The sequence below is a fragment of the Mixophyes fleayi genome, chromosome 7, assembly GCF_038048845.1.
Source record: "Mixophyes fleayi isolate aMixFle1 chromosome 7, aMixFle1.hap1, whole genome shotgun sequence".
Taxonomy (NCBI): domain Eukaryota; kingdom Metazoa; phylum Chordata; class Amphibia; order Anura; family Limnodynastidae; genus Mixophyes; species Mixophyes fleayi.
Window position 1 is genome coordinate 48,790,181 of NC_134408.1, and position 27,814 is coordinate 48,817,994.

The following is a 27,814-nucleotide window of genomic DNA, read 5'->3' on the forward strand; positions in this document are numbered from 1 at the left end:
CAGCATAAAAACAAGTGTGTTGGCCAATAATAATTCAATTTAAAATGATTTGATCATTATCAGGCATGTAACTAAATATGGTCAAAATATAAGCCGTAATTGATCTAGTGAAATCACTGAACGGTCAGATGTTATTGGACAGTGATCCTGTATTTCATTTTAATTACAAGAGGATGGATGGTCATTGCAGCTAAACATGGGCTCTATGTACTAGCCTACATAGATCTCCTGAACCATCAGTGTTCCATATTTGCAGCAGACCAGTGCCATAGGTAAGAATTGTTTTTTTTACATTCATCACAGCTCTGCTCCAAAAACTGAGCGGAGAGGACTTTTGCCACCTACGATGTGCTGGAGGATTTTGAAGCACAGAGGAACCGTACGGAGCGGTATATGTGATAATGAATCTCATTACCATGCATGTGTACTGTAGCCCCATGCAGACTCATCCTCTATCTACTCCACCTGGTGGACAGGCACGCACTGCAACAGAGAGAAACTTTGTAATCTATGGGGCGCATTTATTAATTGACAGAGTTTTGCCCTGTTAATTATCATTGTGATGACCTATGATATTTGGTAAACATTTATTAAAGTCATCTGAGAAGTCCCGGCGATGATTTTAGTTAACTTAAATGGTCCATTGTTTGTCTTTCCTCACCAGTCACTATGGCAAAGTTGATGTGTGCATGTGTGACTGAAGGTATCTCCGATAACTGCTGCAATCCTATTATAAGAAATAACAACATTACTTAATAATGCGCTTATGCCCCAAAACTGCCGTTCTCGGTGATATTCAGCTCTTAGGAGCTTGGTAAATAGGCCGCTTTGTACTAATTTATGTAAGGAGGACAGAGTGGAAATGCACATCTCTATGGATAAGATAGGAAGTACTCCAAGTTTGTCTTTGAATCTCTATAGATAACATATTAGCCTTTGCAAATAGGGTCTTCTGATTATAATTACATTTTAATAAACAACATCTTAATTGTATAATTAGACAGATTAATCACAACCTTTCAGTGTTAGTGCAGGTGATTAAATATTATTAAATTAATTTAGAAAAGAAAAAATATACAACTAGTCTAAATTGTTTGACTTAAAACAAAATGAATGTAAATACTGCAGTCAGTGTGTAATTAGAGACCAGACAGTGTAGTGGCAAGTAGTAGTCTGCTTGTTGTACTATTCCAAAACTTTATATACATTTTTGTTGTCTCTTGTTTTAATGTCTAATGGATGGGCTTTGACATACACCTTTTTAAAGAGGTCTCCCTCTCACATTCATACAGGTTGACTGCATTAGTTTGTGCATACCTCCATGCATCTTGTCCATGCATCTTTCACCACATTGCTTTATTAATCTGGTTTCCTTATGTGTTTTTCTCCAAATCATTTATATTATCCAGTTGGCTGTTTATTTGTTTTCTTGCCCTTGCATATAACACAAAACTGGGTACAGTTTCCCTGTGGGTAGAATTGCATCCAGTGTGCAGAAGGATGGTGATAAGCACAAAAGAGTGGTAATAAGCATAGAAGAGTGGTGATAAGCGCAGAAGAGTGGTGATAAGAGCAGATGAATGGTGATAAGCGCAGGAGGGTGGTGATAAGCATAGAAGGGTGGTGATAAGCGCAGAAGGCTGGTGATAAGCGCAGAAGGCTTGTGATGAGCATAGAAGGGTGGTGATAAGCGCAGAAGGCTGGTGATAACCGCAGAAGGCTGGTGATGAGCATAGAAGGGTGGTGATAAGCGCAGAAGAGTGGTGATAAGTGCAGAAGGGTGGTGATGAGCATAGATGGCTGGTGATAAGCACAGAAGGGTGGTGATAAGCGCAGAAGAGTGGTGATAAGTGCAGAAGGGTGGTGATGAGCATAGAAGGCTGGTGATAAGCACAGAAGGGTGGTGATAAGTGCAGAAGAGTGGTGATAAGCGCAGAAGAGTGGTGATAAGCGCAGAAGAGTGGTGATAAGCGCAGAAGAGTGGTGATAAGCGCAGAAGGGTAGTGATAAGCGCAGAAGGGTGGTGATAAGCACAGAAGGGTGATGTTGAGCATAGAAGGGTGGTGATAAGCGCAGAAGAGTGGTGATAAGCGCAGAAGGGTGGTGATAACCGCAGAAGGGTGGTGATAAGTGCAGAAGGGTGGTGATAAGCGCAGAAGGGTTGTGATGAGCGCAGAAGGGTGGTGATGAGCATAGAAGGGTGGTGATAAGCATAGGAATATGGTTATAGGTATTGAAGGATGGTTACAGGCATAGATGGATGGTGACAAGTGTAGAAGAGTGACGATGGAAGCATGGAAGGGTGGCGATAAGCATAGGAAGATGTTGATAGGTATTAAAGGATGGTGGCAGGCACAGATGGATGGTGACAAGCATAGAAGGGTAGTGATAAGCTTAGAAGGGAGGTGATGAGCATAGAAGGGTGGCGATAATTGTAGAAAGATGAATGGCCAGTGGCATATCAGAATAAAATATCCCTCTTTAGTTACATAAGAAAAAAATGGCCAAGTTCCACTTCTTTGACATTTTTTATAATTGCATGTTTTCAATGTAAGGTCGTAGCTTGAACTTTTACTATTGTTGTTAGTCCTAGTCACAGGATATTATGGTGTTCAAGCTACATAATGTGAAATGTGAAGTTTTGTTTGGCAATATAATAGAAAGCATTACTCTCTACTACAGGACCTTGGAGCACCCATAAAAATAGAAGGTTCTGGTTATATTGTGATAAATAAGAAAGCAAACCTGGATTCACAGATGTTGGTGGTCGTTGATGAAAGTACCCTGCAAGGATTACTAATCCTGAAAGCAACAGAGGTAAATATATGACAACTGTTGTTTTTGGACCTGTTTTCTTTAAGTATGAATGTGACATTACATTATAACCGTATTCATGACACCATATTTCTGAAAGCATTTGTGACGTTGGTAGGAATTGTACATCTTTAACCTTTGTTTAAGTCAGTGTTTCCCAAATCCAATCCTCATATCCCCTTGCTTAAATACAAGTGTATTCAGTCAATTGATTGACAGACATTAAAAGATGCACACATGGCACTTGTGTATGTGAGGACTTTATAGGTGAGCAGTTTGTATTGAATTCTGTAGTGAATGAAGAGCCAGCGAAGAGATTAGCAAAGTGGTGCAGCATATGAGGAGTGACAGAAGAGCTGCTGTATTCAGGATGGATTGTATCGGGGAAAGGCGGGGTGTGGGGAAGGCTAGCTTGGAGGAGGTTGCAGTAGTTGATGTGGGAGATGAGGAGAGAATAGTTCAGGGTGTTGGTTACATTCTGAGCGAGAAAGGGATGTACTTTGGCTATGCTACAAAGGGGAAGGTGCAGAACTGCCAGAGGTACCGGATGTTTGGAGAGAAGCTGAAGGTAGTGTCGATGATGACACCAAGGCAGTGGGGCAGTGGCATGAAGTAGAGGGGACAGACTGATGTAGTTATGAAAGGACAATTGGAGGGGTAGCGAAATTAGTAGGGGGAAAATGATAAGCTCCGTTTTGGACATATTCCGTTTAAGGTAGCGTTGGGACTTCAAGGTGAAGATGTTGGGATTTGTCCAGGATGATAGTCTTATTATTTAAAACTAGGGATGAGCGCGCTCGGATTTCTGAAATCCGAGCCCACCCGAACGTTGCGGATCCGAGTCGGATCCGAGACAGATCCGGGTATTGGCGCCAAATTCAAAAGTGAAACTGAGGCTCTGACTCATAATCCCGTTGTCGGATCTCGCGATACTCGGATCCTATAAATTCCCCGCTAGTCGCCGCCATCTTCACTCGGGCATTGATCAGGGTAGAGGGAGGGTGTGTTAGGTGGTCCTCTGTGCTGTTTAGTTCTGTGCTGTTTAGTTCTGTGCTGTTTAGTTCTGTGCTGTGCTGTGCTGTTTAGTGCTGTGCTGTGCTGTGCTGTGCTGTGCTGTGCTGTGCTGTGTTCTGCAGTATCAGTCCAGTGGTGCTGTGTGCTGTGCTCTGTCCTTCTGAGGTCAGTGGTGCTGCTGGGTCCTGTGCTGTGTCCTGTTCAGTCCAGTGGTGCTGTGTCCTGTGCTCTGTGCTTCTAAGGGCATAGTTATTTCCCCAATATTCCCCTGTGTTTAAAAAAATAAAAAAAAGTTTTTTTAAAAAATACCAAAAACTACTTTAATATTTTTTAATTACCACAAAATTTTCACAACCAATCCTGCAGTATAAGCCCATTGGTACTGCAATATTACCAAGTTCACACATTCTGCAGTATCAGTCCAGTGGTGCTGTGTCCTGTGCTCTGTCCTGCTGAGTTCCGTAGTGCTGCTGGGTCCTGTGCCGTGTCCTGTTCAGTCCAGTGGTGCTGTGTCCTGTGCTCTGTGCTTCTAAGGGCATAGTTATTTCCCCACTATTCCCAAGTTTTTTAAAAATAAAAAAAAAGTAAAAAAAAATAAAAAATTAAAAAAAAAAAAAATATATAATAATTATAACCAAATTTGCAAAACCAATCCAGCAGTATAAGTCCATTGGTACTGCAAAATTACCAAGTTCACACATTCTGCAGTATCTTGTGCTACATATAATGGAGACCAAAAATTTGGAGGATAAAGTAGGGAAAGATCAAGACCCACTTCCTCCTAATGCTGAAGCTGCTGCCACTAGTCATGACATAGACGATGAAATGCCATCAACGTCGTCTTCCAAGCCCGATGCCCAATCTCGTAGTACCGGGCATGTAAAATCCAAAAAGCCCAAGTTAAGAAAAAGTAGCAAAAAGAGAAACTTAAAATCATCTGAGGAGAAACGTAAAGTTGCCAATATGCCATTTACGACACGGAGTGGCAAGGAACGGCTTAGGCCCTGGCCCGTGTTCATGACTAGTGGTTCAGCTTCACCCACGGATCTTAGCCCTCCTCCTCCTCCCCCCCCCTACAAAAAATTGAAGAGAGTTATGCTGTCAGCAACAAAACAGCAAACAACTCTGCCTTCTAAAGAGAAATTATCACAAATCCCCAAGGCGAGTCCAAGGGTGTTGGTGGTTGTCAAGCCTGACCTTCCCATCACTGTACGGGAAGAGGTGGCTCGGGAGGAGGCTATTGATGATGTAGCTGGCGCTGTGGAGGAACTTGATGATGAGGATGGTGATGTGGTTATTGTAAATGAGGCACCAGGGGGGGAAACAGCTGATGTCCATGGGATGAAAAAGCCCATCGTCATGCCTGGTCAGAAGACCAAAAAATGCACCTCTTCGGTCTGGAGTTATTTTTATCCAAATCCAGACAACCAATGTATGGCAATATGTAGCTTATGTAAAGCTCAAATAAGCAGGGGTAAGGATCTTGCCCACCTAGGAACATCCTCCCTTATACGTCACCTGAATAACCTTCATAGTTCAGTGGTTAGTTCAGGAACTGGGGCTAGGACCCTCATCGGTACAGGGACACCTAAATCCCGTGGTCCAGTTGGATACACACCCGCAACACCCTCCTCGTCAACTTCCTCCACAATCTCCATCAGATTCAGTCCTGCAGCCCAAGTCACCAGCCAGACTGAGTCCTCCTCAATACGGGATTCATCCGAGGAATCCTGCAGCGGTACGCCTACTACTGCCACTGCTGCTGTTGCTGCTGTTAGTCGGTCATCTTCCCAGAGGGGAAGTCGTAAGACCGCTAAGTCTTTCACCAAACAATTGACCGTCCAACAGTCGTTTGCCATGACCACCAAATACGATAGTAGTCACCCTATTGCAAAGCGTATAACTGCGGCTGTAACTGCAATGTTGGTGTTAGACGTGCGCCCGGTGTCCGCCATCAGTGGAGTGGGATTTAGAGGGTTGATGGAGGTATTGTGTCCCCGGTACCAAATCCCCTCGAGATTCCACTTCACTAGGCAGGCGATACCAAAAATGTACAGAGAAGTACGATCAAGTGTCCTCAGTGCTCTTAAAAATGCGGTTGTACCCACTGTCCACTTAACCACGGACATGTGGACAAGTGGTTCTGGGCAAACGAAGGACTATATGACTGTGACAGCCCACTGGGTAGATGCATCCCCTTCCGCAGCAACAGCAACAGCTGCATCAGTAGCAGCATCTACAAAATGGCTGCTCATGCAAAGGCAGGCAACATTGTGCATTACAGGCTTTAATAAGAGGCACAACGCTGACAACATATTAGAGAAAATGAGGGAAATTATCTCCCAGTGGCTTACCCCACTTAGACTCTCATGGGGATTTGTGGTGTCAGACAATGCCAGTAACATTGTGCGGGCATTAAATATGGGCAATTTCCAGCACGTCCCATGTTTTGCCCACACCATTAATTTGGTGGTGCAGCATTACCTCAAGAGTGACAGGGGTGTGCAGGAGATGCTTGCGGTGGCCCGCAAAATTGCTGGACACTTTCGGCATTCAGCCAGTGCCTACCGCAGACTAGAGGCACATCAAAAAAGCTTGAACCTGCCCTGCCATCACCTCAAACAAGAGGTTGTGACGCGCTGGAACTCCACCCTCTATATGCTGCAGAGGATGGAGGAGCAGCAAAAGGCCATTCAGGCCTACACAGCCACCTACGACATAGGCAAAGGAGTGGGGATGCGCCTGAGTCAAGCGCAGTGGAGACTGATTTCCGTGTTGTGCAAGGTTCTGCAGCCATTTGAACTTGCCACACGAGAAGTCAGTTCCGACACTGCCAGCTTGAGTCAGGTCATTCCCCTGATCAGGCTGTTGCAGAAGCAGCTGGAGAAAGTGAGGGAGGAGCTGGTAAGCCATTGCGATTACAGCAAGCATGTAGCTCTTGTGGATGTAGCCCTTCGTACGCTTTGCCAGGATCCGAGGGTGGTCACTCTTTTAAAGTCAGAGGAATACATTCTGGCCACCGTGCTCGATCCTCGGTTTAAAGCGTATGTTGTGTCTCTGTTTCCGGCGGACACAAATCTACAGCGGTGCAAAGACCTGCTGGTCAGGAGATTGTCCTCTGAAGAGGACCGTGACATGCCAACAGCTCCACCCTCATTTTCTTCCACATCTATGGCTGCGAGGAAAAAGCTCAGTTTTCCCAAAAGAGGCACTGGCGGGGATGCTGATAACATCTGGTCCGGACTGAAGGACCTGCCAACCATTGCAGACATGTCTACTCTCGCTGCATTGGATGCTGTGACAATAGAAAAAATTGTGGATGATTACTTTGCTGACACCATCCAAGTAGACATGTCAGACAGTCCATATTGTTACTGGCAGGAAAAAAGGCAGTTTGGAAGCCCCTGTACAAACTGGCTCTATTTTACCTGAGTTGTCCCCCCTCCAGTGTGTACTCGGAAAGAGTTTTTAGTGCAGCGGGGAACCTGGTCAGTGAGCGGCGAAGGAGGTTGCTTCCTCACAACGTTGAAAAAATGATGTTTATAAAAATGAATAATCAATTCCTCAATGAAGTACAGCACTGCCCTCCAGATACTACAGAGGGACCTGTGGTTGTGGAGTCCAGCGGGGACGAATTGATAATGTGTGATGAGGAGGAAGTACACACTGTAGGGGGAGAGGAATCAGAGGTTGAGCATGAGGACGACATCTTGCCTCAGTAGAGCCTGTTTAGTCTGTACAGGGAGAGATGAATAGCTTTTTTGGTGTGGGGGCCCAAACAAACCAATCATTTCAGTCAAAGTTGTTTGGTAGGCCCTGTCGCTGAAATGATTGGTTTGTTAAAGTGTGCATGTCCTATTTCAACAACAGACCTCTCAACTGCAGCTCATCCCTCCTCTGCGGGGATAATGTCTCCTGTGCTCTGACACGTCACTCTGTGTACTCTCAGCCTCAGGATCTGACACTACAGCTACCATGCCTCTTGTAGCAGCCCTCACTCCAGGGCCTCTTCCATGTGCAGTGTCCCCCTCTCTCTTGGGTTCACTATAGTGGCATGGAGTTCTCCCCCTCATCCAGGGCACACATTCCTTGCCCTGGCTCAGTCACCACGCTCAGACTTCCAGGCAATGCTGGGGGAGCCTGGGAGCTTCCACCCCAGGTCCCCAGCTACAACTCTCCTCTCCTGTGTCTTCTCTCTCTTTCTGACACTTTAAAGATCGTGCCTTTAAATGAAAAAGTCAGTCTTCATTGCACGACTATGTGCAAGTGCAACAGGGACATTTTTTTGGGTTTACAAAGTCAAACAATAACACTACGACCCTGTCTGTCTGGGGTCTGTCAATGACGAATTGTCTGGAGCATGTTTTGAGGAGGTATTGTGGCCCCGGTATCAAATTGGGTACCGGGGCCACCCCACTATGCAGTCCAGATACTTGTTTGGTGGAATTCCGACACGTGGAGGGTTTTTTAATTATATTGTGGCCTCGGTACCAAATTGTGTACCGGGGCCACCACACTACGCAGTCAAGATACTTGTTTGGTGGAATTCAGACCAGTTGAGGGTTTTATTATTATATTGTGTGGACCACTCTATCTATACCACACTACAACTCTATACCACTCTATTTCCTACTTTAATTCTATTTAATTCTATTTCCTACTTTAATTCTATTACTAATTAATTAACATAAAGAGGAAAAAAAAAAACCAATTTTACCAAAAGTATAATATGACTTAGACTTACAAACACTACACTTGAAAGATCGTGCCTTTAAATGAAAAAGTAAGTCTTCATTGCACGACTATGTGCAACAGGGACAGTTTTTTTCTTTACAAAGTCAACTAATAACACTTGGACCCTGTCTGTCTTTAACATACTTGATGGGATCTCAATGACGAATTGTCTGTAGCATGTTTGGAGGAGGTATTGTGGCCCCGGTATCAAGTTGGGTACCGGGGCCACCCCACTACGCAGTCCAGATACTTGTTTGGTGGAATTCTGACACGTGGAGGGTGTATTTATTTTATTGTGGCCCCGGTATCAAATTGGGTACCGGGGCCACCCCACTACGCAGTCCAGATACTTGTTTGGTGGAATTCTGACACGTGGAGGGTGTATTTATTTTATTGTGGCCCCGGTATCAAATTGGGTACCGGGGCCACCCCACTACGCAGTCCAGATACTTGTTTGGTGGAATTCTGACACGTGGAGGGTGTATTTATTTTATTGTGGCCCCGGTATCAAATTGGGTACCGGGGCCACCCCACTACGCAGTCCAGATACTTGTTTGGTGGAATTCTGACACGTGGAGGGTTTTTTAATTATATTGTGGCCTCGGTACCAAATTGTGTACCGGGGCCACCACACTACGCAGTCAAGATAGATAGATGCGTATCATAGATAAAGTACATTCAGTGGTGTGGGGCAAATTGAAAAATATTCAAAATGCACTGACATTATCAAAAACAAGAGGTTGTCACACGCTAAAACTCCAACATGTATATGATGGAGAGGATGGAGGAGCAGCCGTATGTGTAGTGTAATGCAGACCTGTTGAAGGTTTTTTATATATTTTATTGTGGTGCCCAGTGCCCACTCCTCTAGGCAGTCCAGGTACATTTATTGGTGCGATTCATAAAAGTTCAGGGTTTTTAATATATTGTGGTGACCCACTCCTCTACGCAGTCCAGGTACATTTATTGGTGCGAATCATAAAAGTTCAGGGTTTTTAATATATCTTGTGGTGACCCACTCCTCTACGCAGTCCAGGTACATTTATTGGTGCGAATCAAACAAGTTGATGGTTTTCTTATTATATATATTGTGGTGACCCACTCCTCTACGCAGTCCAGGTACATTTATTGGTGCTAATCAAACAAGTTGATGGTTTTCTTATTATATATATTGTGGTGACCCACTCCTCTACGCAGTCCAGGTACATTTATTGGTGCGAATCAAACAAGTTGATGGTTTTCTTATTATATATATTGTGGTGACCCACTCCTCTACGCAGTCCAGGTACATTTATTGGTGCGATTCATAAAAGTTCAGGGTTTTTAATATATTGTGGTGACCCACTCCTCTACGCAGTCCAGGTACAATTATTGGTGCGAATCATAAAAGTTCAGGGTTTTTAAGATATTGTGGTGACCCACTCCTCTACGCAGTCCAGGTACAATTATTGGTGCGAATCATAAAAGTTCAGGGTTTTAAGATATTGTGGTGACCCACTCCTCTACGCAGTCCAGGTACAATTATTGGTGCGAATCATAAAAGTTCAGGGTTTTTAAGATATTGTGGTGACCCACTCCTCTACGCAGTCCAGGTACAATTATTGGTGCGAATCATAAAAGTTCAGGGTTTTTAAGATATTGTGGTGACCCACTCCTCTACGCAGTCCAGGTACAATTATTGGTGCGAATCATAAAAGTTCAGGGTTTTTAAGATATATTGTGGTGACCCACTCCTCTACGCAGTCCAGAAAGATACCTTTTTGCAACGTTTTGGACTAATAACTATATTGTGAGGTGTTCAGAATACACTGTAAATTAGTGGAAATGCTTGTTATTGAATGTTATTGAGGTTAATAATAGCCTAGGAGTGAAAATAAGCCCAAAAACTTGATTTTTAAACTTTTTATGTTTTTTTCAAAAAAAATCCGAATCCAATACCTTAAATCCGAACCGAGACCTTTCGTCAAGTGTTTTGCGAGACAAATCCGAACCTCAAAAATAACGAAAATCCGGATCCAAAACACAAAACACGAGACCTCAAAAGTCGCCGGTGCACATCCCTATTTAAAACCAAGTGAAAATTACTGTGAGCACTCCATAACAGAACCTAAGACCCCATGGAGTCCTGATACTGGTTTGGGGCCCCTTCCCCCCTCTTTTTGTAAATCCTTCCCCCCCCGAAAAAAAACAAAACATTAAAATGTTAGTAATCCGGACTCTCCCTACCCACTGGGCCCTGATACCTGTTGTTAGTTGACCCATCCTTCTTATTAAGAGACCCCACACCCCATCCTGCAAAATGTTTATTTAACTAGACAGCCTTGAATTTTGGAGTTGAGGCCAACCTTGAGAAATCTTGTTTTTTTTCTTTATTAGGCAGAACAAGAGACATAAATAAATATTGAAACATTGCAACAAATAGCAAGCATGTCAGAAATGTATTTTATTTACTGTTGAAGCAGTAAATGTGAGTCCATTGCAATTTTATAACAAGCATGCATGCATCCATACTTGCATATACAGCTTTCCCCATATTACTGTAGAACTCCTACTCCAAAACGAATACGTAATCTGATGTTCTGTCTACTAGCGTCATAACAATCCTGATACAGACTCTTGTGCAACATTTAACATGTAAATAAGGTATTTAAATTTTTTGTCATTCAAGAAATCTCTTACTAGAAAATCATATGGAAGTAATGTGACGTATTTAGAATGTTATCTATGTGGCAATAATTTGACATTAGATCCCTTTTTCACTCAGTGAAAAGTTTCAAAAGCTTCAGTGATTAGAAAGAAGGTCTTGGCCCTTTAAAGTAATGAATTAATGTGCTCAGGCCTGTAGAGGACACTGTGGTGCAGAATATGTTCATGAAGTAGCAGCATAGAAGACTACAGGGCATAGTGCACAACTTTCTGTAGATTATAAGGATGTTATGAAATTGCCAAGAAATTCTGTTACCTTAAAACAACACTGCAGGACTGTAAGGCCTTTTCACAAATATTTTGTTCTTGTTTTCTTATTCAGAAAAAGCAAGAGTTGGATGCAATTCTCACTCATAACGTTCAGCCTGCAATAAGTCTTGGCATACCTACAAGAACCATGGTGGATGTGACAACCGAAAGAAGCAGCGAACTATATAAGAGGACAATTCACCTTAGCTTGGATAGCAAACAAGTAAGATATCGAGCGAGAGAGCGAGATACATTCATCATCTATTTATTTATATAACGCCACTAATTCCACAGTGCTGTACAGAGAACTTATTTACATCACTCCTTGCCCCATTGGAGCTTACAATCTAAATCCCCTAACTTACATACACACACAGACCGAAAGACTAAGGTCAATTTAATAGCAGCCAATTGACCTACCAGTATGTTTTTGGAGTGTAGGAGGAAACCGAAGCACCATATATACACACACGTTGGTCTCTCGCACAGCTGTAATGGAAGCAAAGCCACAGCATGAATATGGGAGGGGGGTGACTGGGACGCGTGGCCCCAGGGGCTGCCTAGCGCTTTTGCAGTAATATGCTGCCCCGTTTTCACCTCCTTTCCCCTTCATTGCGGCACTCACTGGTGCACACAGCACTAGTTGAAACAGAATCTCCCCTAACCTTCCCACCGATTGGGACGGCAGGATAGAGCCCTCAAATTGGGACTGTCCTGCAGATGGTTGGGAGGTATGCCTACATATTCATTTCTATAACATGTGAACAGACTTCCCTCTATTGCACCTGCATAGGGTTGGATACAAAATGACGACAATGAAAATATCGCCATTCAGAATGTTGAAACCATGCTGGTGACAATCATAATGTCGCCGCAGTTAAAATGTTGGCATTGTGACTGTCGACAGTCACAATGTTAGCATATTGCATTCAATTAAAAGTGGCTGCCGGCACTATATTAAAAATAAATAAAACGTCAGTAAATGATAATAATAATAATAAAAAATAACTGCATGGCCGCTTCCCCAAACAGCTTAACCAACAATATTGCTGCCAGCCTGAGCTGGTACTAGCAAAATGGGAGTGGGGGTTGGGGTTCAAAAAATGTGGGGTCTCCCCAATTTTACTAGTAGCAGCACTAGCCTTTGCCAGCCACAGCTGCAGCGTAGGGTCCCCATGCCATATTGATAAATCAGTCCCAGGCTGGTAAGCATAGGGCTGGATTCCTGGGGAGATTGGGTCCGGCAAAAAAAGGTAGACCCCCCCCCTCATAGTGACTGTCAACATTACAACCTGTCAACAGTCACAAGATCGACCCTTTAACTGTGGCGACATAATAAACATTGTCGCCATTTTGACTACACCCCTACTTATAAATTAGAGACAATGCTGGCAGGACGCTAATCATAAACACCTGTAAATAAATTGTTAGGGTGCTGGGCTGTAATGAAGGTAGTTACAGCCCTCAAAGTGCAAAACAGGAAATATCAAGAAGAAGGTTACGTCTGCACACCCACATTTGTTAGAAAAGGTGCACAAATTTAGACACTAAAGACATACTAATAACAAACATTTGTGCAGTACACTGACTAATATCAATCTACAATATAATACTTGAAATAAACATGAGGTTCTTACTGCACATTTTGATCAAATTGAGAAGACCCATCTAACGTGTCAAGTGCCATCATTCATACTGATACTTACACTAACAATTCACTTTCTTCTGAAGTGGGTGGGGCTTTTATAATGCGTTGATGTACATTGTGTCATCATGTCCCCCCCCCCCCGACACCGCTACGAAATGGCGCTTTGTTATGCAGCGTGTGGGGCACATCATTATGATAAAACGTGTTGTCACGCCCCTATATGTCACGCTACTGTACAGCAACAAGCAAACAACATCAGAAATGTGTTTTTCACCCATGAATTGACAGTAGTATTACAGACAATTTTAATTTCAATCATGAACTTAAAATGTACTGTTAATGTGATGCAGAATGCACCCTTCCCTCTTCATTGAAAACAGAACATCCACCAGCTCTTAGAAAACGACCAAAGGGGTTCTTCAAAACTCAAATGGTAAATTGTAACGTGTCCTATATTATATACTTGTAATCTGTACTGAGAAATTTGTAGTATGCACTTTGGTTATTTCAGTATATTATTAAGCTCAGTAACAGACAGGGTTAATAACGTAGGACTGAATTAATTTTAATAGTTGGCTTATTTCCCTTAAAGTTATTTTATCCTGCTTTCTTAATCTGATAACAGATCACTGAAGAAGTGAACTTCATTCAGAAGGATGAACGCATGTCTCTTAGTTACAAGATCACACATAATCTGGAAACACTTAAAAAAATATTGCTGGAAGATAAAGTCGAAATTCTGGTAAGTTATGTGAGAACCGGTTACCATTATATGACAGACCTGCTTACAATGAGATGTTAAACATTTCAAGTGCTGAGTCAATGTAATACATGTACAGGTACAACTATTTAATTCATTATTTAAGCTCCAATAGGGGCTGGGATGCACACCAATGTCTCTCTGATCATCCAGTTTATCATAATAAAGCTGTTATCATTTCCATATAGTCATATAGTATGTTTTTTTTAAACAACCAGAAGCAGTGCCATCTATAACTGTAGTCTCTTTCACCTACATTAAAGGCCACAGGACAAAGCCCACATACCCACCTTGAAAATAATCTCTAATTGCCCTTTTTACCACTTTATTAATAGGTCAGGTGCTCTTTTTATTTTTGCATATTTCTTGGATATGGGTATATCAGTATAACAGTTTTCCCAATCTGACGATTATCGTCTGCACCCTTACTTCCCTCCCCCACACAAATGTTAGTTTATACTACAACAGCAATGTCATGACTAATTAACTCTATTGTACTACACAGTGTGCAATACAGTAGTCATTGTATTTCTACAATTGTCTTAAATTTCTTATTCAGTATTTGGAGTTTCCATAGATAAAAATTTGTCCCAAGTGTTCCTGAAATCACTTTCTGCAGAAATCGCTAATGGAAATTTAGGTAATCCCATCTAGATTTTCCCCGTATAGATAATGACCTTTAGCTCCATTACATTCATTTCTCGGAAATATATTGTGATTAACAACACTTTTGAATTCCTGCAGTTTCTCTCTGTTCTGTTTCGTCTTCAAGCTGTTAATGTATCCTTTAAATGCTGACAATTTCAATAAACAACCAGTAAGCCATGTGCCTAACATCAAAATTAACTGGTATTTCATTCCTAGGCTGTAGCAGAACTTGAGGACACAAGAAATATGAGTGTTGTGGCTTATTACGGGCCACATTTCATAAATGCCACAATGCGAATGAAGGGCAATGAGACAAGTTCTAATCTGATTGTAAGTGTTCAGCACAACTGGGCTTGGTTACTCCATAGAGGAATTGCTGCTTCAATACAGGTAATGTCTGCGTAGCCTTAGACCTGACAGTCTAGTAGAAATAAAGTAAAAGAAAAATTTCTTATTTTAAAGCATGTTTCATCCCTTTCAAAGTGTGTATTGAATACTGATTTACTACAGTACTACAACAGCAGCCCTTGCTGCCTATGAGCCTCCATATTTATACCTCTGTAAGTATACTACGCTATGGGCCTGATTCATGTACGAAGACAACTTGGATGTAAGTTCTGTATCACAAAAGAGCACGCAACTTGTGCGTAGTTCAGCTTGGATTTGAATACAGACGGTTCTCAAGTGTGCTTCTACATGTCTATGTTGTTAGACACACATAACAAACTGTAGTATCTGAAAGCATAAAACATTTGTTCTAAATTAAAATAACAACTGTGAACAGTATAATAATTAAAAAATTTTTTTTAAAAAATATACTTTTCTTAAATAATTGTTTTATGTTATTTACATAAATAAAGATGACTTCAATGTACAGTACATACATTGTATTTAGTTAGTATATCTTAGTTCCATACAGTAGTTCTGTGATAGCTACTGACAAGCATACATGTAATCATGACTATGCCATGTCGATCATCACTATCATCCAGCATTTACACCTGACCTAGAGTGGGGTGAAAGATACGGCTGAAAACAAGCATAGTACGACAAACACAGGGCTTGGATTTGCGGCATCTGCGTAAACAATCACTTACTGTGTATGGCCTATGTTAGTCCACCACTTCCCTACCCCATTCTGACTCTCAAGTCTTAGGGAGGCGTATGCATCGTTTGCCTGCGAATATAAATTGCCTGAAGTTGCGCTCATTGGCATAATGTCTGTTTCTGAAGTTGCGCTCATTGGCATAATTTCTGTTTCTGGGAATTACGCTATTCAAAAAGGCGTATGTCTGAACATGACCCAGGCCCTATGTGTTGTATATTAAGAGAGCAAACAACATGCCATGATGTGGATATTTTACTCCGACTCTGTACAAGTAGGAAAGGTAAAAATATTAGTGTAACAGGCAAAGTGTACAAGACCCCTTTATTCATTTATTAGGCTCAGTGAAGCCTTATATAATGTTATAATGCTCCATGCAGTGGAGTGGCAAATTGTTTATGCAAATTGCACCCATTTTAGCATACAAGATGTTTATGTTGAAAAAAAGCCGGTCTGCATGATCATTACAACATTTTTAAGGTGATGTCAAAGAATGTGACATGTGAAAGAGCTGAACGCACCACCTACTGTCCCATTTAGATCTGCCCTTATCCTGACACCCTACTGCTCGTTTCTCAGTTATATATTATTAACTCAGGAAAGTAGGGCAAGTGTCCTGCCGTTATTGCAAGTCTCGTCATTTTTCATTTTAATACTATGTATTACATACATTTATTTACATGAACATATAAGCCTTACTTTATGTGCTTGGATGGAGCAAAGCAAGTGGTTTACATTTAGTGGGAAGAGTGCCACCTCCTATCCCAGAATATATTAGACTATAGGCCTTCTAAGCCTGTAAAAAGCTGTGTGCCAGCCTGCAAAGTCAGAAATACGCTCTCTCTTTATTTATAGCTTCTATTAATATTCTGTCCACAAAACATTGTATATTTCGGCGCTTGATCAAGTGTATAATGCCAACTACTACAGTGCCAGTAAGGGACGTCCCACTTCATTATTAGAAACATAACTAAATAGACCCCACAGACTACTGATATGACGCCAACTCACATATTGTAATTTACTATATTGCTCACTGTATGCTGATGTTTCTAAGAAAACAGGATTGTTCTAACCGATTGTTGCCAGTATTTGAATGCTGTGATGCTGAACAGCTGCAACAAAGCACATGAAGCAGACTTCTGTCTAGGCAGGCTTTTGTGTACTACAATTCCCATCAAGATATTTTACTGACCTTTTTTATGATGTGCTTTTTCATTTTAAATAATCCTGCGCAATAAATATTAATTTAGTAAGTCCTTAGAATAAGAATGGAGAACATTGCATGTAATTTATAGAAAAAAAGGAACTCTATGGCTGAGTTAGTGAATTCTGAAACATTTTCAAAATTTCAAGTGACAAAACCTAAGACTGTCCCTGGAAAATAGGGACAATTGGCAGCTAGGCTAAAATACAAAGAAATGTATGGTTATTTTGTTCTCCATTTTTTTCATGTTCACAATATAGTTTTTTACATTCAGTTCTTCAGTAATTTGTTAGACTTCTACAGTATATTAATAGTTCCATCAAACGACATTCTAAGAACCATATTGGACATACTATTATGTGAGTGAAGCACATGCACTTTTGCATTAATGAACCGCAGAAAAGGCTGCAAGTGTGATGTAAAACAAAGGAGGATGTTACTCTGACTGTTTACGCTATCAGTGTAGGGATCTTGGTTGTTAAGCAAACTAATAAGAGTATATATTTATCATTACTGAAATAACAGGACTATAGGAGTGATAACTGAAGTCAATAGTAATGATAGCAATAGTAATAATAGTTTGGATGGAAAGCCCCAACATGATGATACACACATGTATTGCCTTAGTGATAACATTAAAGATTGCAGGAAACCACTATAGACACCAGTTTACATTGGCATCTTGTGAGTAAAACTCAACAACAAGAGATGAACATACTGTGTAAGTAATACATGTATACAGAACATCCCAAGAGACATCAACAATACAGGGACGGGGATATTTATGAATTTTTTGGCAATTGTGTTTATTACATATTGCACCGTTACATTACTTTTAGAACATTAACATTTTTATTTATAATTTCTATTAGGGCAAATTTTCATGTTGTATCCCCCTGAGCTTTCCGTCTGTGCATACATATGCAAAATACAGTCTTGCTCATAAGTAAATCATCATCATCATCATCACCATTTATTTTTATAGCGTCACTAATTCTGCAGCGCTGTACAGAGAACTCACTCACATCATTCCCTACCCCATTGGGGCTTACAGTCTAAATTCCCTAACACACACACAGACTAGGGTCAATTTGTTAGCAGCCAATTAACCTACCAGTATGTTTTTGGAGTGTGGGAGGAAACCGAGGACCCGGAGGAAACCCACGCAAACACAGGGAGAACATACAAACTCCTCACAGATATGGCCATTGTTGGGAATCAAACTCATGACCCCAGTGCTGTGAGGCAGAAGTGCTAACCACTTAGCCACCGTGCTGCCCGTAGATGACTGGTGTTGCATAAAATGGGCCCTCTAGCTTGCAGATCTGTGTGGCACTATGTGGATGGGGCAGGGCAGTGGCATATGGAACAGGAAGATGAAAGGCTTCATATAGTGGCTAGTCTACCTTACTTAATATAGTACAGTCACAATAACAATAAAGCTAATGGCTTATGTGTTCTCACTTTACATCTTCCGCCTTTCTTTAGACTTCATTGGATATACAAGCAATGAATGGGAAGCAAGAAATCTCTCTAGAGGTTGCAACAACACAGAACTCATTTGCATGCAGAATGTCTTCACTATGCACAGCAAAGAACAACAAACTCCTCTTGAGAAGTGCTCATAACATTGAATCTTTTCTGAAATATGGTTATCCAAAAGTCATTCGCGTGATGGGGACATTGGCTAAAGAAGGTGTGTGGGTTATTATAAGGACTGGCAGGGCAATACTTATACCATGCAAGGCCCTAGTGAGCCACATACAAAATGTAGCAAGTAGGAGAAGAGAAAAATAGTAGTGCATTTATATATTATTTCATTTTAATCTTCTACTTGGTGTATGCTAGCGTTTCTCTTCTCCAGTGAAAACTATGGAAGTTTGGCTAATGGACATTATTACTGTATTTCAGTGCTAAGTCATTGTATTTGGAACGTTGGTATCAAGCAGCTAGCATTGTGGGAAAGGCTACAGAAAACAATGTCAGTATTTCAGTATCTTCATGCTGTTTCCTCTGTTAGGAGATACAGTGAATGGCACAATGGATTTGGAGTTTGATAAGAAAAAGTTAAGTGCTGATTTGAGAGCCTTTAAGGAACTATATGATATATTTGGCATAACTGCAAGAGTAAAGCATTCCATTCCTTTGTTCTTTGCTTGGACAATACCAAACTCGACACAGGTAACGCACTTCATAATATAATGCACTGGGTTATTATTGTAGATGTACTACATCATGATTGCATATGACTCCAGAGCTATAACTGAAAAGATATTGACATAAATTAAGCAAATAAAAGTGAAAAAGGCAAAAAGTGGAAATCGCAAAGCTGACAGTTTAAACAAAGCTTTATTTTTATGGTTTACGAATTAATTCACTAAATGATTAATTGATAATGATAAATATATATATTTTTTAATATTTCCATGTAAATAATAAATAATTCACAAAACAGTATGAATAACTAGGCTTTTGCAGTATTTCTGCCATTGATTCATTAGTTGCACATGTATACTGAATATAACAAACCTAGGTTACATCTGTTAATAGAAAACAAAAGAAAACCAGAATGTTACCTAAAATTAACATTGTCTTTTTATTCAGGTACTACTACAAGTTATTTTAGCCAGTGCAGATATTGGTGGAGCTATCAAACTTAACTTTGATCAAGGGACAAACCTTTTCATCACTGCTAATGTAAAATCTCAGCAGCAGAGGTCAGTATTTGCATTAGATAAATTGCAATTCAAATGTCTGTGAGTTCTGGTTAAGCAATCACCTAACACTTCCCATTCATATAAACATTGGTAACCATCCAATAATATGGAATATGAATTGGTGTTGACTATGAGAAATATATTTTTATGTCTTCTAAAGTGCCTGAAAATGAAGTGTAAACTGCACATTTCCCAGAAATACTATTTGAGGTGGTTCTATACTCTTTTATAATAAATTGATTGCTCCTGGTCATTCAGTCTGTGAGGTATAGAGGAAGTCATTCAGGAATGAGCATGGTCCAGTCTGATACCCTGACTCAAAGGTGTTTTGGGCGGTCACTATAGCTGACAAGTCTCTTGCCCTGCAGCCTGAAGTTAGCAGGCCTGAGAGCGAGCATAGCATAAATGCTCTCTATAATCTTCTTAAACCAACTACTAAGTGCACAAGGCACAATGAAACAAGTACGATTACATCCGAGAACCTGGTGAGAGGTCCTGTTTACATAGTTCAATCAGAGCACTATTGAATTTTAAGTTTTGGGTGACATTCTTTATGGAAACCATAACCATACTTGCGAAATTCGGGTCAGTCTCCCGGGCTCCCATGAGAGCTGGCATTTCTTCCGCATCCCATACATTCCTTTTGAGTCGGTGATTCTCTGTGAATCGCGCCATTTTGGCCCCGGGGGGGGGGGTTCCAAAATGACGCGATTGGCAGTGCCACGCCCCCTCCCGCCCTCCAGCCACGCCCCTCTAAGAGTGCCATAAACATATATACAATTCACAAATCTGTATAGTTTTTATCTACATACAAAGCATACATAATTGCTTTAAAATAGAATTTATACATGGTGTCGTCATATACGCTATTACATTAGCGTCTCTTTAAAAATACAGTTACATGTAATTATTATCTCTTGCATCAGCTGACTGATACTTTGAGGGTCATCATTTATGATTGACAGGTGCAATGCAGTTTTATGCTTTGCTTTTTGCACCTAGCAGGTGAGCACACTTATATAAACACTAACAGCAGGTGCAAGGCTGAGAGTCTACCATGGCCTTTCATCAAAATGTTTATGCTTTCTATAAGTTACTAATCTAAACATTCTACACACATACTGTACATACATATACCAAATCCAACAAGCTGACAAACCTTGAATGTGTGCAGAAATTGGTATGTTCTGGGATTGGGCAGGATTCCTGAGATGGCGGCCTGTGGTGTGTATAATGGCCCAAAGTTGCCAAGCATGGCCCCATTTCCCTTTACAGCTGTTTCATGTTTTGCGAAATAAACAGCTTGATGTTGTCTCCTTCCACATGTAACGACAGAGCTGATGTTCACCCATTTGAGAATGATCTCCGGGCACTGGCTCTATCACTTATGAAGTCACTTCCGTTTTTGCAGTTGGAAAATAAAGTAGTTCTCTAAATCGTAGACCATGGGCCTAGAGATTCCCTTATGATGGAAGCAGGCAGCCGGAACTGGCAGCTCCATATTGGTATAATAGATGAATAGTATGGCTGAAGTGCTAAGGAATGTGGATTAGCCTCACTGTCTTTTGACTCCCTGTGGCCACTATTAGACAACAGATGATTAGTGTGTTTACTGGTCAGTAGTAATAGCAACTACATATTAACATATCGCCTCATGTAGAGATGGACTCAAATTCCGTCTAATACACAGATGGGCATTGCATCCCCCAAAAATACATATTTTACACAGATATGTTGCGCTAGATACACCTATCAGGTGATAACTTACACTAGTGATTGAGCACCCATATGCAAGGATTATACCACTGTATCATTTTCTTTCTCCTTTACAATCAACACCTCTTTATTTGTCTGCATGCTGTGAGCTCCACATCGAGGATGGATATTAGCAATTGAGTGGAGCTGTAGAATAGCTTTTTGCTGTAGGAGCGCTTTAAGATTTTGCTATGGGGCCCAATGAATTTCTACTTACATTCCTGTGTGCAGTCTACCAATTCACAGCAATTAGAAAGGGAACTAGTAACACCAGTGAAACAAGAGGCCCGTGTTCAGATCAGCACCACTTATACATATGTAGTCTGCTGAGTTTGTGTAATAAGCTGTCATGAAAAAACAAAAGTAGAATATGCAAAAGAGTTAAAACAGCATTTTAATAAAGCAAATTGAATACATAAGTATGAAATATATTTATAATGCTTATAAAACCACCATAAAATCATCAGCATAAAAATGCTATAAATATATTTAATGCCTCAGTGATTCTCTTTGATTCTTAATGAACTAATAGGCTTAGTTTTAAATGAAAAAACAAGGCCGTTGTGATCACAAAGTATGCTAAGGCTTTAAACCCACCCCATACATCCCTTTGAGTCCAAAATTAAATAAACAAGTTCCCGTAATCTACTCCCACTTTTTCTGTTAAATTCAATTCACCAGGAGTATAAATTATGCAAAATAAGTATTGTGGGTTAAAGAGTTAGGGTGGGAAAAAAAGGACTGTCCTGGGAAAGCAGGGACACATGGGAGCCCCAACTAGGCTGCGTTCTCTTGTATTTTTATATAACTTTACTTTGATTGATGGGAGCTAGTGGCATGAATTGTGTGAGTCTTGTTGAGAAGTCTGGGTAGTAGACACTCTATTGTGGGGAAAGAGTGTGAGGTCTCATAACAGCATAGTCTATGCTGCATAGACCGTAAGGACTTCAACCAAAGAATGAGTCTGCCTATTGGGTATGCACCAGGAGACCACATTCAAGTCGTTCAGGGAGACATAGGGTATGACCTTAAACACAAAAGTCTTTTGACTACAGCACAGTAATTTCACACCTCCTGGCAGGAAAAGAAAATAGACTGTAGGTTAGAATATTAAGACCAGTTTATCATATGCTTATTATGTATCCCCTAGGCAGTTATGTTTACATTGAAACCTAGTGTTTATTGTCCATTTAAGGATTATCATTTGCTTAGACTTCCAAAGAAATTGTGAATGTACTCTGTCCTATGCAAATAGTGAGTAATAGTGAGACAGATACATTTTGAAAACCTTACCTACCCAGGAAAAGCGAGAGAACATAGTTCCCTTGGCACTGGTTGTACATTCCTGTTAAATTTATGTTTGTGCAGTTCTGTTAATCATTTTGGCTAAAGTCACCGAGTCATACATAGCTTTGGGTGTCTTACATTTTAAGGCAGCATTAGTAATGAATTTATACACCTTTTTTTTCTTATCTAAGTTTGCTAGAATTACTCCATAATAGGGAGATGTATTTCACTGGAGCTATATGTGTATATATATAAATATATATATATATATATATATATATATATATATATATATATACAGAGAGAGAGAGAGAGAGAGAGAGAGAGATTAGAACAAAAAGACAGTTGTTGTCAGTGCTTATCCTTAACACTGCACATCTGTGTGTACTGTATCTAGCAAAATTAGAACATGAGGTATTAATTCATATTTTGATCAAAACATTTAGGCCTGCATGCCAGCGACAACAGCACCTCATTGTATACAGGTCCTACACTGCACTCACCTCCCAGATATAGGGGCTTACATCTATCAAGGGCTGGCATGTGAGCCACACCCAAATGTGCCTGAAATAGACTTGATGGACTGCTGCCAAGACAACATAAGGCAATATTTTGAGACAAAACCAGAGAGGAAATATATATAATAAATACTATCATTATCACATTTATCATTTACATGTTATTGCAAGTTTATGGGCAGCACAGTGGCATAGTAGTTAGCACTTCTGCCTTACAGCACTGGGGCATGAGTTCAATTCCCGACCATGGCCTTATCTGTGAGGAGTTTGTATGTTCTCCCCGTGTTTGCGTGGGTTTCCTCCAGGTGCTCCGGTTTTCTCCCACACTCCAAAATACATACAGGTAGGTTAATTGGCTGCTAACAAAATTGACCCTAGTCTGTCTGTCTCTCTGTCTGTGTGTGTATGTGAGGGAAATGGTGATGATGATGATTATTATGATGATTGCATCCCTTTGCTTTTGTTGTACTGATTACAACTATAGTCATTAACACTGCACATAAATACATACTAAAAAATACACTATACACAAACACTTACATGAAGCTTCCTCCTCTTTCCCGCCTGGGACTACTGCAGAGCTCACACATTTTTTCATAATTAAATTAGCTTTTTTCAGTAATTTGAAACAGAAAATGACACTACTGCTGTTTGTCCTTCTTCCCAGCAGGCACAGAAAGATTGCAGTGTGTGAATAGGTTGCATGCCCCTGTACTACACCACTGCTGACTAACAAAGGCTATATATGTTTTCAAGCATTTTTTGCTGTGCTGTGGAACAGGAACCAGGTGTTACCATCCATGAGCCCTTTACCCAGAGTGCCAATAATTCACTGTTCTTTCCCATTTTAAGTGCACATTAACCCCTTTGCTGTAGGTTTTGGACTAAATTGCTCTGCCATTGGTAAATGGTAAAGTAATGGGAAAGTTTAGCTGCCTTACTGGAATAAATCTGTAAATATGAATGTTTATCAATGATAATATATTTTACAATATGTTTATTCTCCTTTTGTTGGGTATTATATTACTGTATACTAGTAAATAGCATTTTACGGTATAGAAGACAATCTATGATGGGGACACGTAATAATGAAAGTCCCGATGTCCTCTCACTGTCATGATTTATTAAAGACATAAATGAAGCAAAGAATTTTGGTAGGAGAACCAGAAAGTTTAAATACTAAGTTGAATCACAGTAGGATGTGTTCCTGAAGTGACGCTTGTTTGGACTTTTTAACTAATTTGTGCGCATTTACAGACAAACCCATGAACGGTTAAAGAACCAATTTCAGACTCTGTTCCATAAACTGTAATGTGGGTGTGCTCCTTGTTATATGCAGGTGTAAATGTCAAACGGGAAAACAAATATGCCGAGTAGTATGTGATATTTTAGGAAAATCTGAACATCTACTGATTATATCATTGAAATCTTCATCTGCTCCTTTTGAGAAAAAAAATGTTACTAACTAGCTACAACATGAATATAAATATGCGTGTGTGTGTGTGTGTGTGTATGTATGTGTGTGTGTATATATATATATATATATATATATATATATTATAATCTCAAAACATAATTTAATACAATTATTTATTGTGCTATAAGAGACCAAGTTTGATCATGTTGAATATAGTATTTGATGTCACCGCAGGAACCATAACCATTCAAGGCATCAATATCTAATATTCTTATATGCTTTATCTCTTATATCTGCCCACAGAGCCCTCCTGTCAGTCTTATTCATATGTGATAATTCTTTCATGGCCTTGTGGTGGGCATGGCTTCATTGGGGGTGGGTCTATTACCATTAGTGGTCCAAGATCCAGAAGATGAAAAACATATCAGCAAGCAGACAAATTGTGGTAGACACAACTCTCTATAGACTGTAAATGGCATATAACAATATGTGCAACCAACTAATATGTGGACTGTGAGCAATGATACAATGGTTTCTCTGCTTAAAGAACTGGATCAGTTTAATGCATGTGTGTAATAGTGTTGACTACGTTTATAATTATTTTTCTGTCATTTAGTGAGGAACTGAATGTGAAAGCAACACACAGTATAACTGCTCTACAGCCCTACATCCCAAGCTCCGTCACCTTCATTACTGGGGTAAGTATGTATCTTGCAATTTGAGAATACATTGTGTGGTTTTCTTTTACACTTCCAGATAAGTCCACCTTATTCCAGTATATTTTTTCCAGTATAACTAAGCGAAGTCAGGTGAGATTACATGGCATTAATATATATCAACAGAAAATGGAAATAAAAAATAAAGTTTAAAAAAGTACTGTTCATATCACTAAGTATGAAATTACTCATTCATCCACATATTTGATATAAGGTATAATAAATACTTATTACATGTTTTTGTGGGTCCCTAATCATTTGAATTAGCAACCACCTATTTAAAATATTGTCCTTTAATTATGAATAGTTTGCAGTTCTCTCTTTACACAACTGTTCATCATAGATCAAATTATCATTTACACATTATTTTGTGCTGCTCAGCATTGTATAAATGATTAATGTGAACTGATCAAGCTGATGTTAACTATGCATATGTAAAGGAAGCAATATACCTGTATATAGGTTAACTGTGACCTCCTGCATCTCAACTCAGTTACATGACCAATGCTAGTGAATACAGATTGTAAAGGATAGACCTAGGTTCTAACCGTGACCAGATTTGAATGGTTTATAGCACCTTTAGCAAAAGGACATATGAAATGTTTCTAACTGCTGAGCAGCAAAGGGCTAAGTAGTTCCTTAATGTCTATTTGGTCTTAAAATAAGCTTTAAGATCATGACCAAGATTAAGCACATCAATAGAGGTTTTGGTTTTGTTATGGAGGTAGCCAGATTATGGCTCTTAATTATCACAGTAATATAAAATAAGTTTATATATATATGCAGCACTGACATACTGGTCAGTTCTAATTCTACACTACATGGTAGCACAAACTGTTTTTCCTGGGTGCAATGCTTAATAGTGTATCATCATGGTTTATCATGGTTTATGCATATACACCCATTTAAGCTTATATGATTTGCATGGATCTTACGATACATTGGCCTCGGCATATGGGCATAGATCTGCTATTTTTGCGAGTGACTTTTTAAGCATAAATTAAATCCAAGATGTGTACAACTCAGCATCAGGCCCAGTGTGTGTCATTCACACCTGGATGGTGCATCGCAAATTAGTGCGCTATCATTAGACATAATTTATTGCACATCCTCTGTACATCTAGTGCAATGGAAATAAAAAATTCACATAGCACTGCTTTCCCATTTGGACCTAATTTATTTTTAAACTTAAATTTTCTAGATTTCTTTAAATTAGTTAATGGTTTGACCATCTCTTCAGTATTAGTGGACTCAATACCTTACAGCTACCCTGCAATGTGGGCTGCAGAAGGCAGGTCCTCTGAGAGCTGCCTTGGGTGCTTGTGTGGCTTTTATTGTGCCCTACTTTTTTGTTATTATTATTATTATTATTATTATTATTATTATTATTATTATCCTTTATATATAAAGTGCAAACATATTACGTAGCATTGTACATTGTTGGGATCATGATACAAATAAATAACATATGATGACATAACCCAAAGGGTAAATATAGCCCTGTCCAAATGAGATTACAAACTAAGTGGTTAAACATAAGGTAGTGGAATAACAATGGTTGCTATGAGAAGAGACAGTGGAAGGTGGAGGTATGAAACTTGGACCAGTATCTGTGAAAATGTCAAGAAAGTCACCTTCTGGCAACCATGACTGCCCTTCACCATTTATCTCAACTGAACCTTCCTACTCCTCGGGTTCTGAAAAAGGCTTTTGCTTATGTGATGCCCGGGCATTCCTGCAAAAGTTGGTGATGTGCATGCAACGTGCAGACTCCCGCCCCCAGACTATGTGGGTAGCTTTGGCAAAATCTAGCCAAGCAAGTACCCACTATGTGAACCAATAAGATGCTATTGGACCAAATAGTCAATTTCCGTCACCCAGAATATGGCTATGGATGGACACATATCACCATCGCCAATCCTGGGAGGCCCGGGCCTGAACGCTTTGCAGGGGCGCACTCAGGATTGTCAGGGGGGGTTCATCCCCCCCTCCCGACCAAAAAAAAAAACATTAAAAAAAAACCACGAGAGAGAGCTGCAGCACCCGCAGCAGCGCTGTCCTATACAATATACAATACAGCACCACCGCGGACGCTTCTTTGACAGCGCCGCGGCTGCTGTATAGGACAGTGCCGCTATGGTGGGCACTGAGTTAGCGCAGGGGGGTTTTTTGGAGACTCAGAAACCCCCCCTGCGTGCGCCACTGCTTTGTTCTCTTCTGCTCCCTCTTGGCGACCCTGAAGCCTTTCCTTGAGAGAGCATAAAGCACTGAACAAAATGTTAATTTTATATATGACTTAAATCTATTGACTTATTAAAAAGAGATAAAAGAAAAAAAAGAGTTTTTTCTTTTTTTTATACCTCTGCTCTCTGAAACCATATTAGCATTCATTTTACTCCTTTGTTTACAAAATAATTTAATGCTTGTTTTATTTATTCATATTGTAGCTAATATGATAGTTGTCACTGATATTCTGTTGAATTAGGAAATACGTATATCAGGTCCACTTTCAGTCTAGA

General features: G+C 40.2%; 1 protein-coding gene across 2 annotated transcripts in view; it reads left to right on the plus strand.

Annotated features, from left to right (window-relative positions):
• LOC142097723 (uncharacterized) overlaps positions 1 to 27,814 on the plus strand; it is a 138,366-nt gene that overhangs the window by 13,362 nt on the left and 97,190 nt on the right. For both annotated transcript variants that reach the window (XM_075179802.1, XM_075179803.1), the window contains exons 7-14: positions 2,683 to 2,817; positions 11,591 to 11,740; positions 13,791 to 13,907; positions 14,790 to 14,963; positions 18,374 to 18,581; positions 18,906 to 19,066; positions 19,490 to 19,602; positions 25,196 to 25,277. In XM_075179802.1, coding sequence (XP_075035903.1) covers positions 2,683 to 2,817; positions 11,591 to 11,740; positions 13,791 to 13,907; positions 14,790 to 14,963; positions 18,374 to 18,581; positions 18,906 to 19,066; positions 19,490 to 19,602; positions 25,196 to 25,277 — 1,140 coding nt within the window. The remainder of the gene's footprint in view (positions 1 to 2,682; positions 2,818 to 11,590; positions 11,741 to 13,790; positions 13,908 to 14,789; positions 14,964 to 18,373; positions 18,582 to 18,905; positions 19,067 to 19,489; positions 19,603 to 25,195; positions 25,278 to 27,814) is intronic.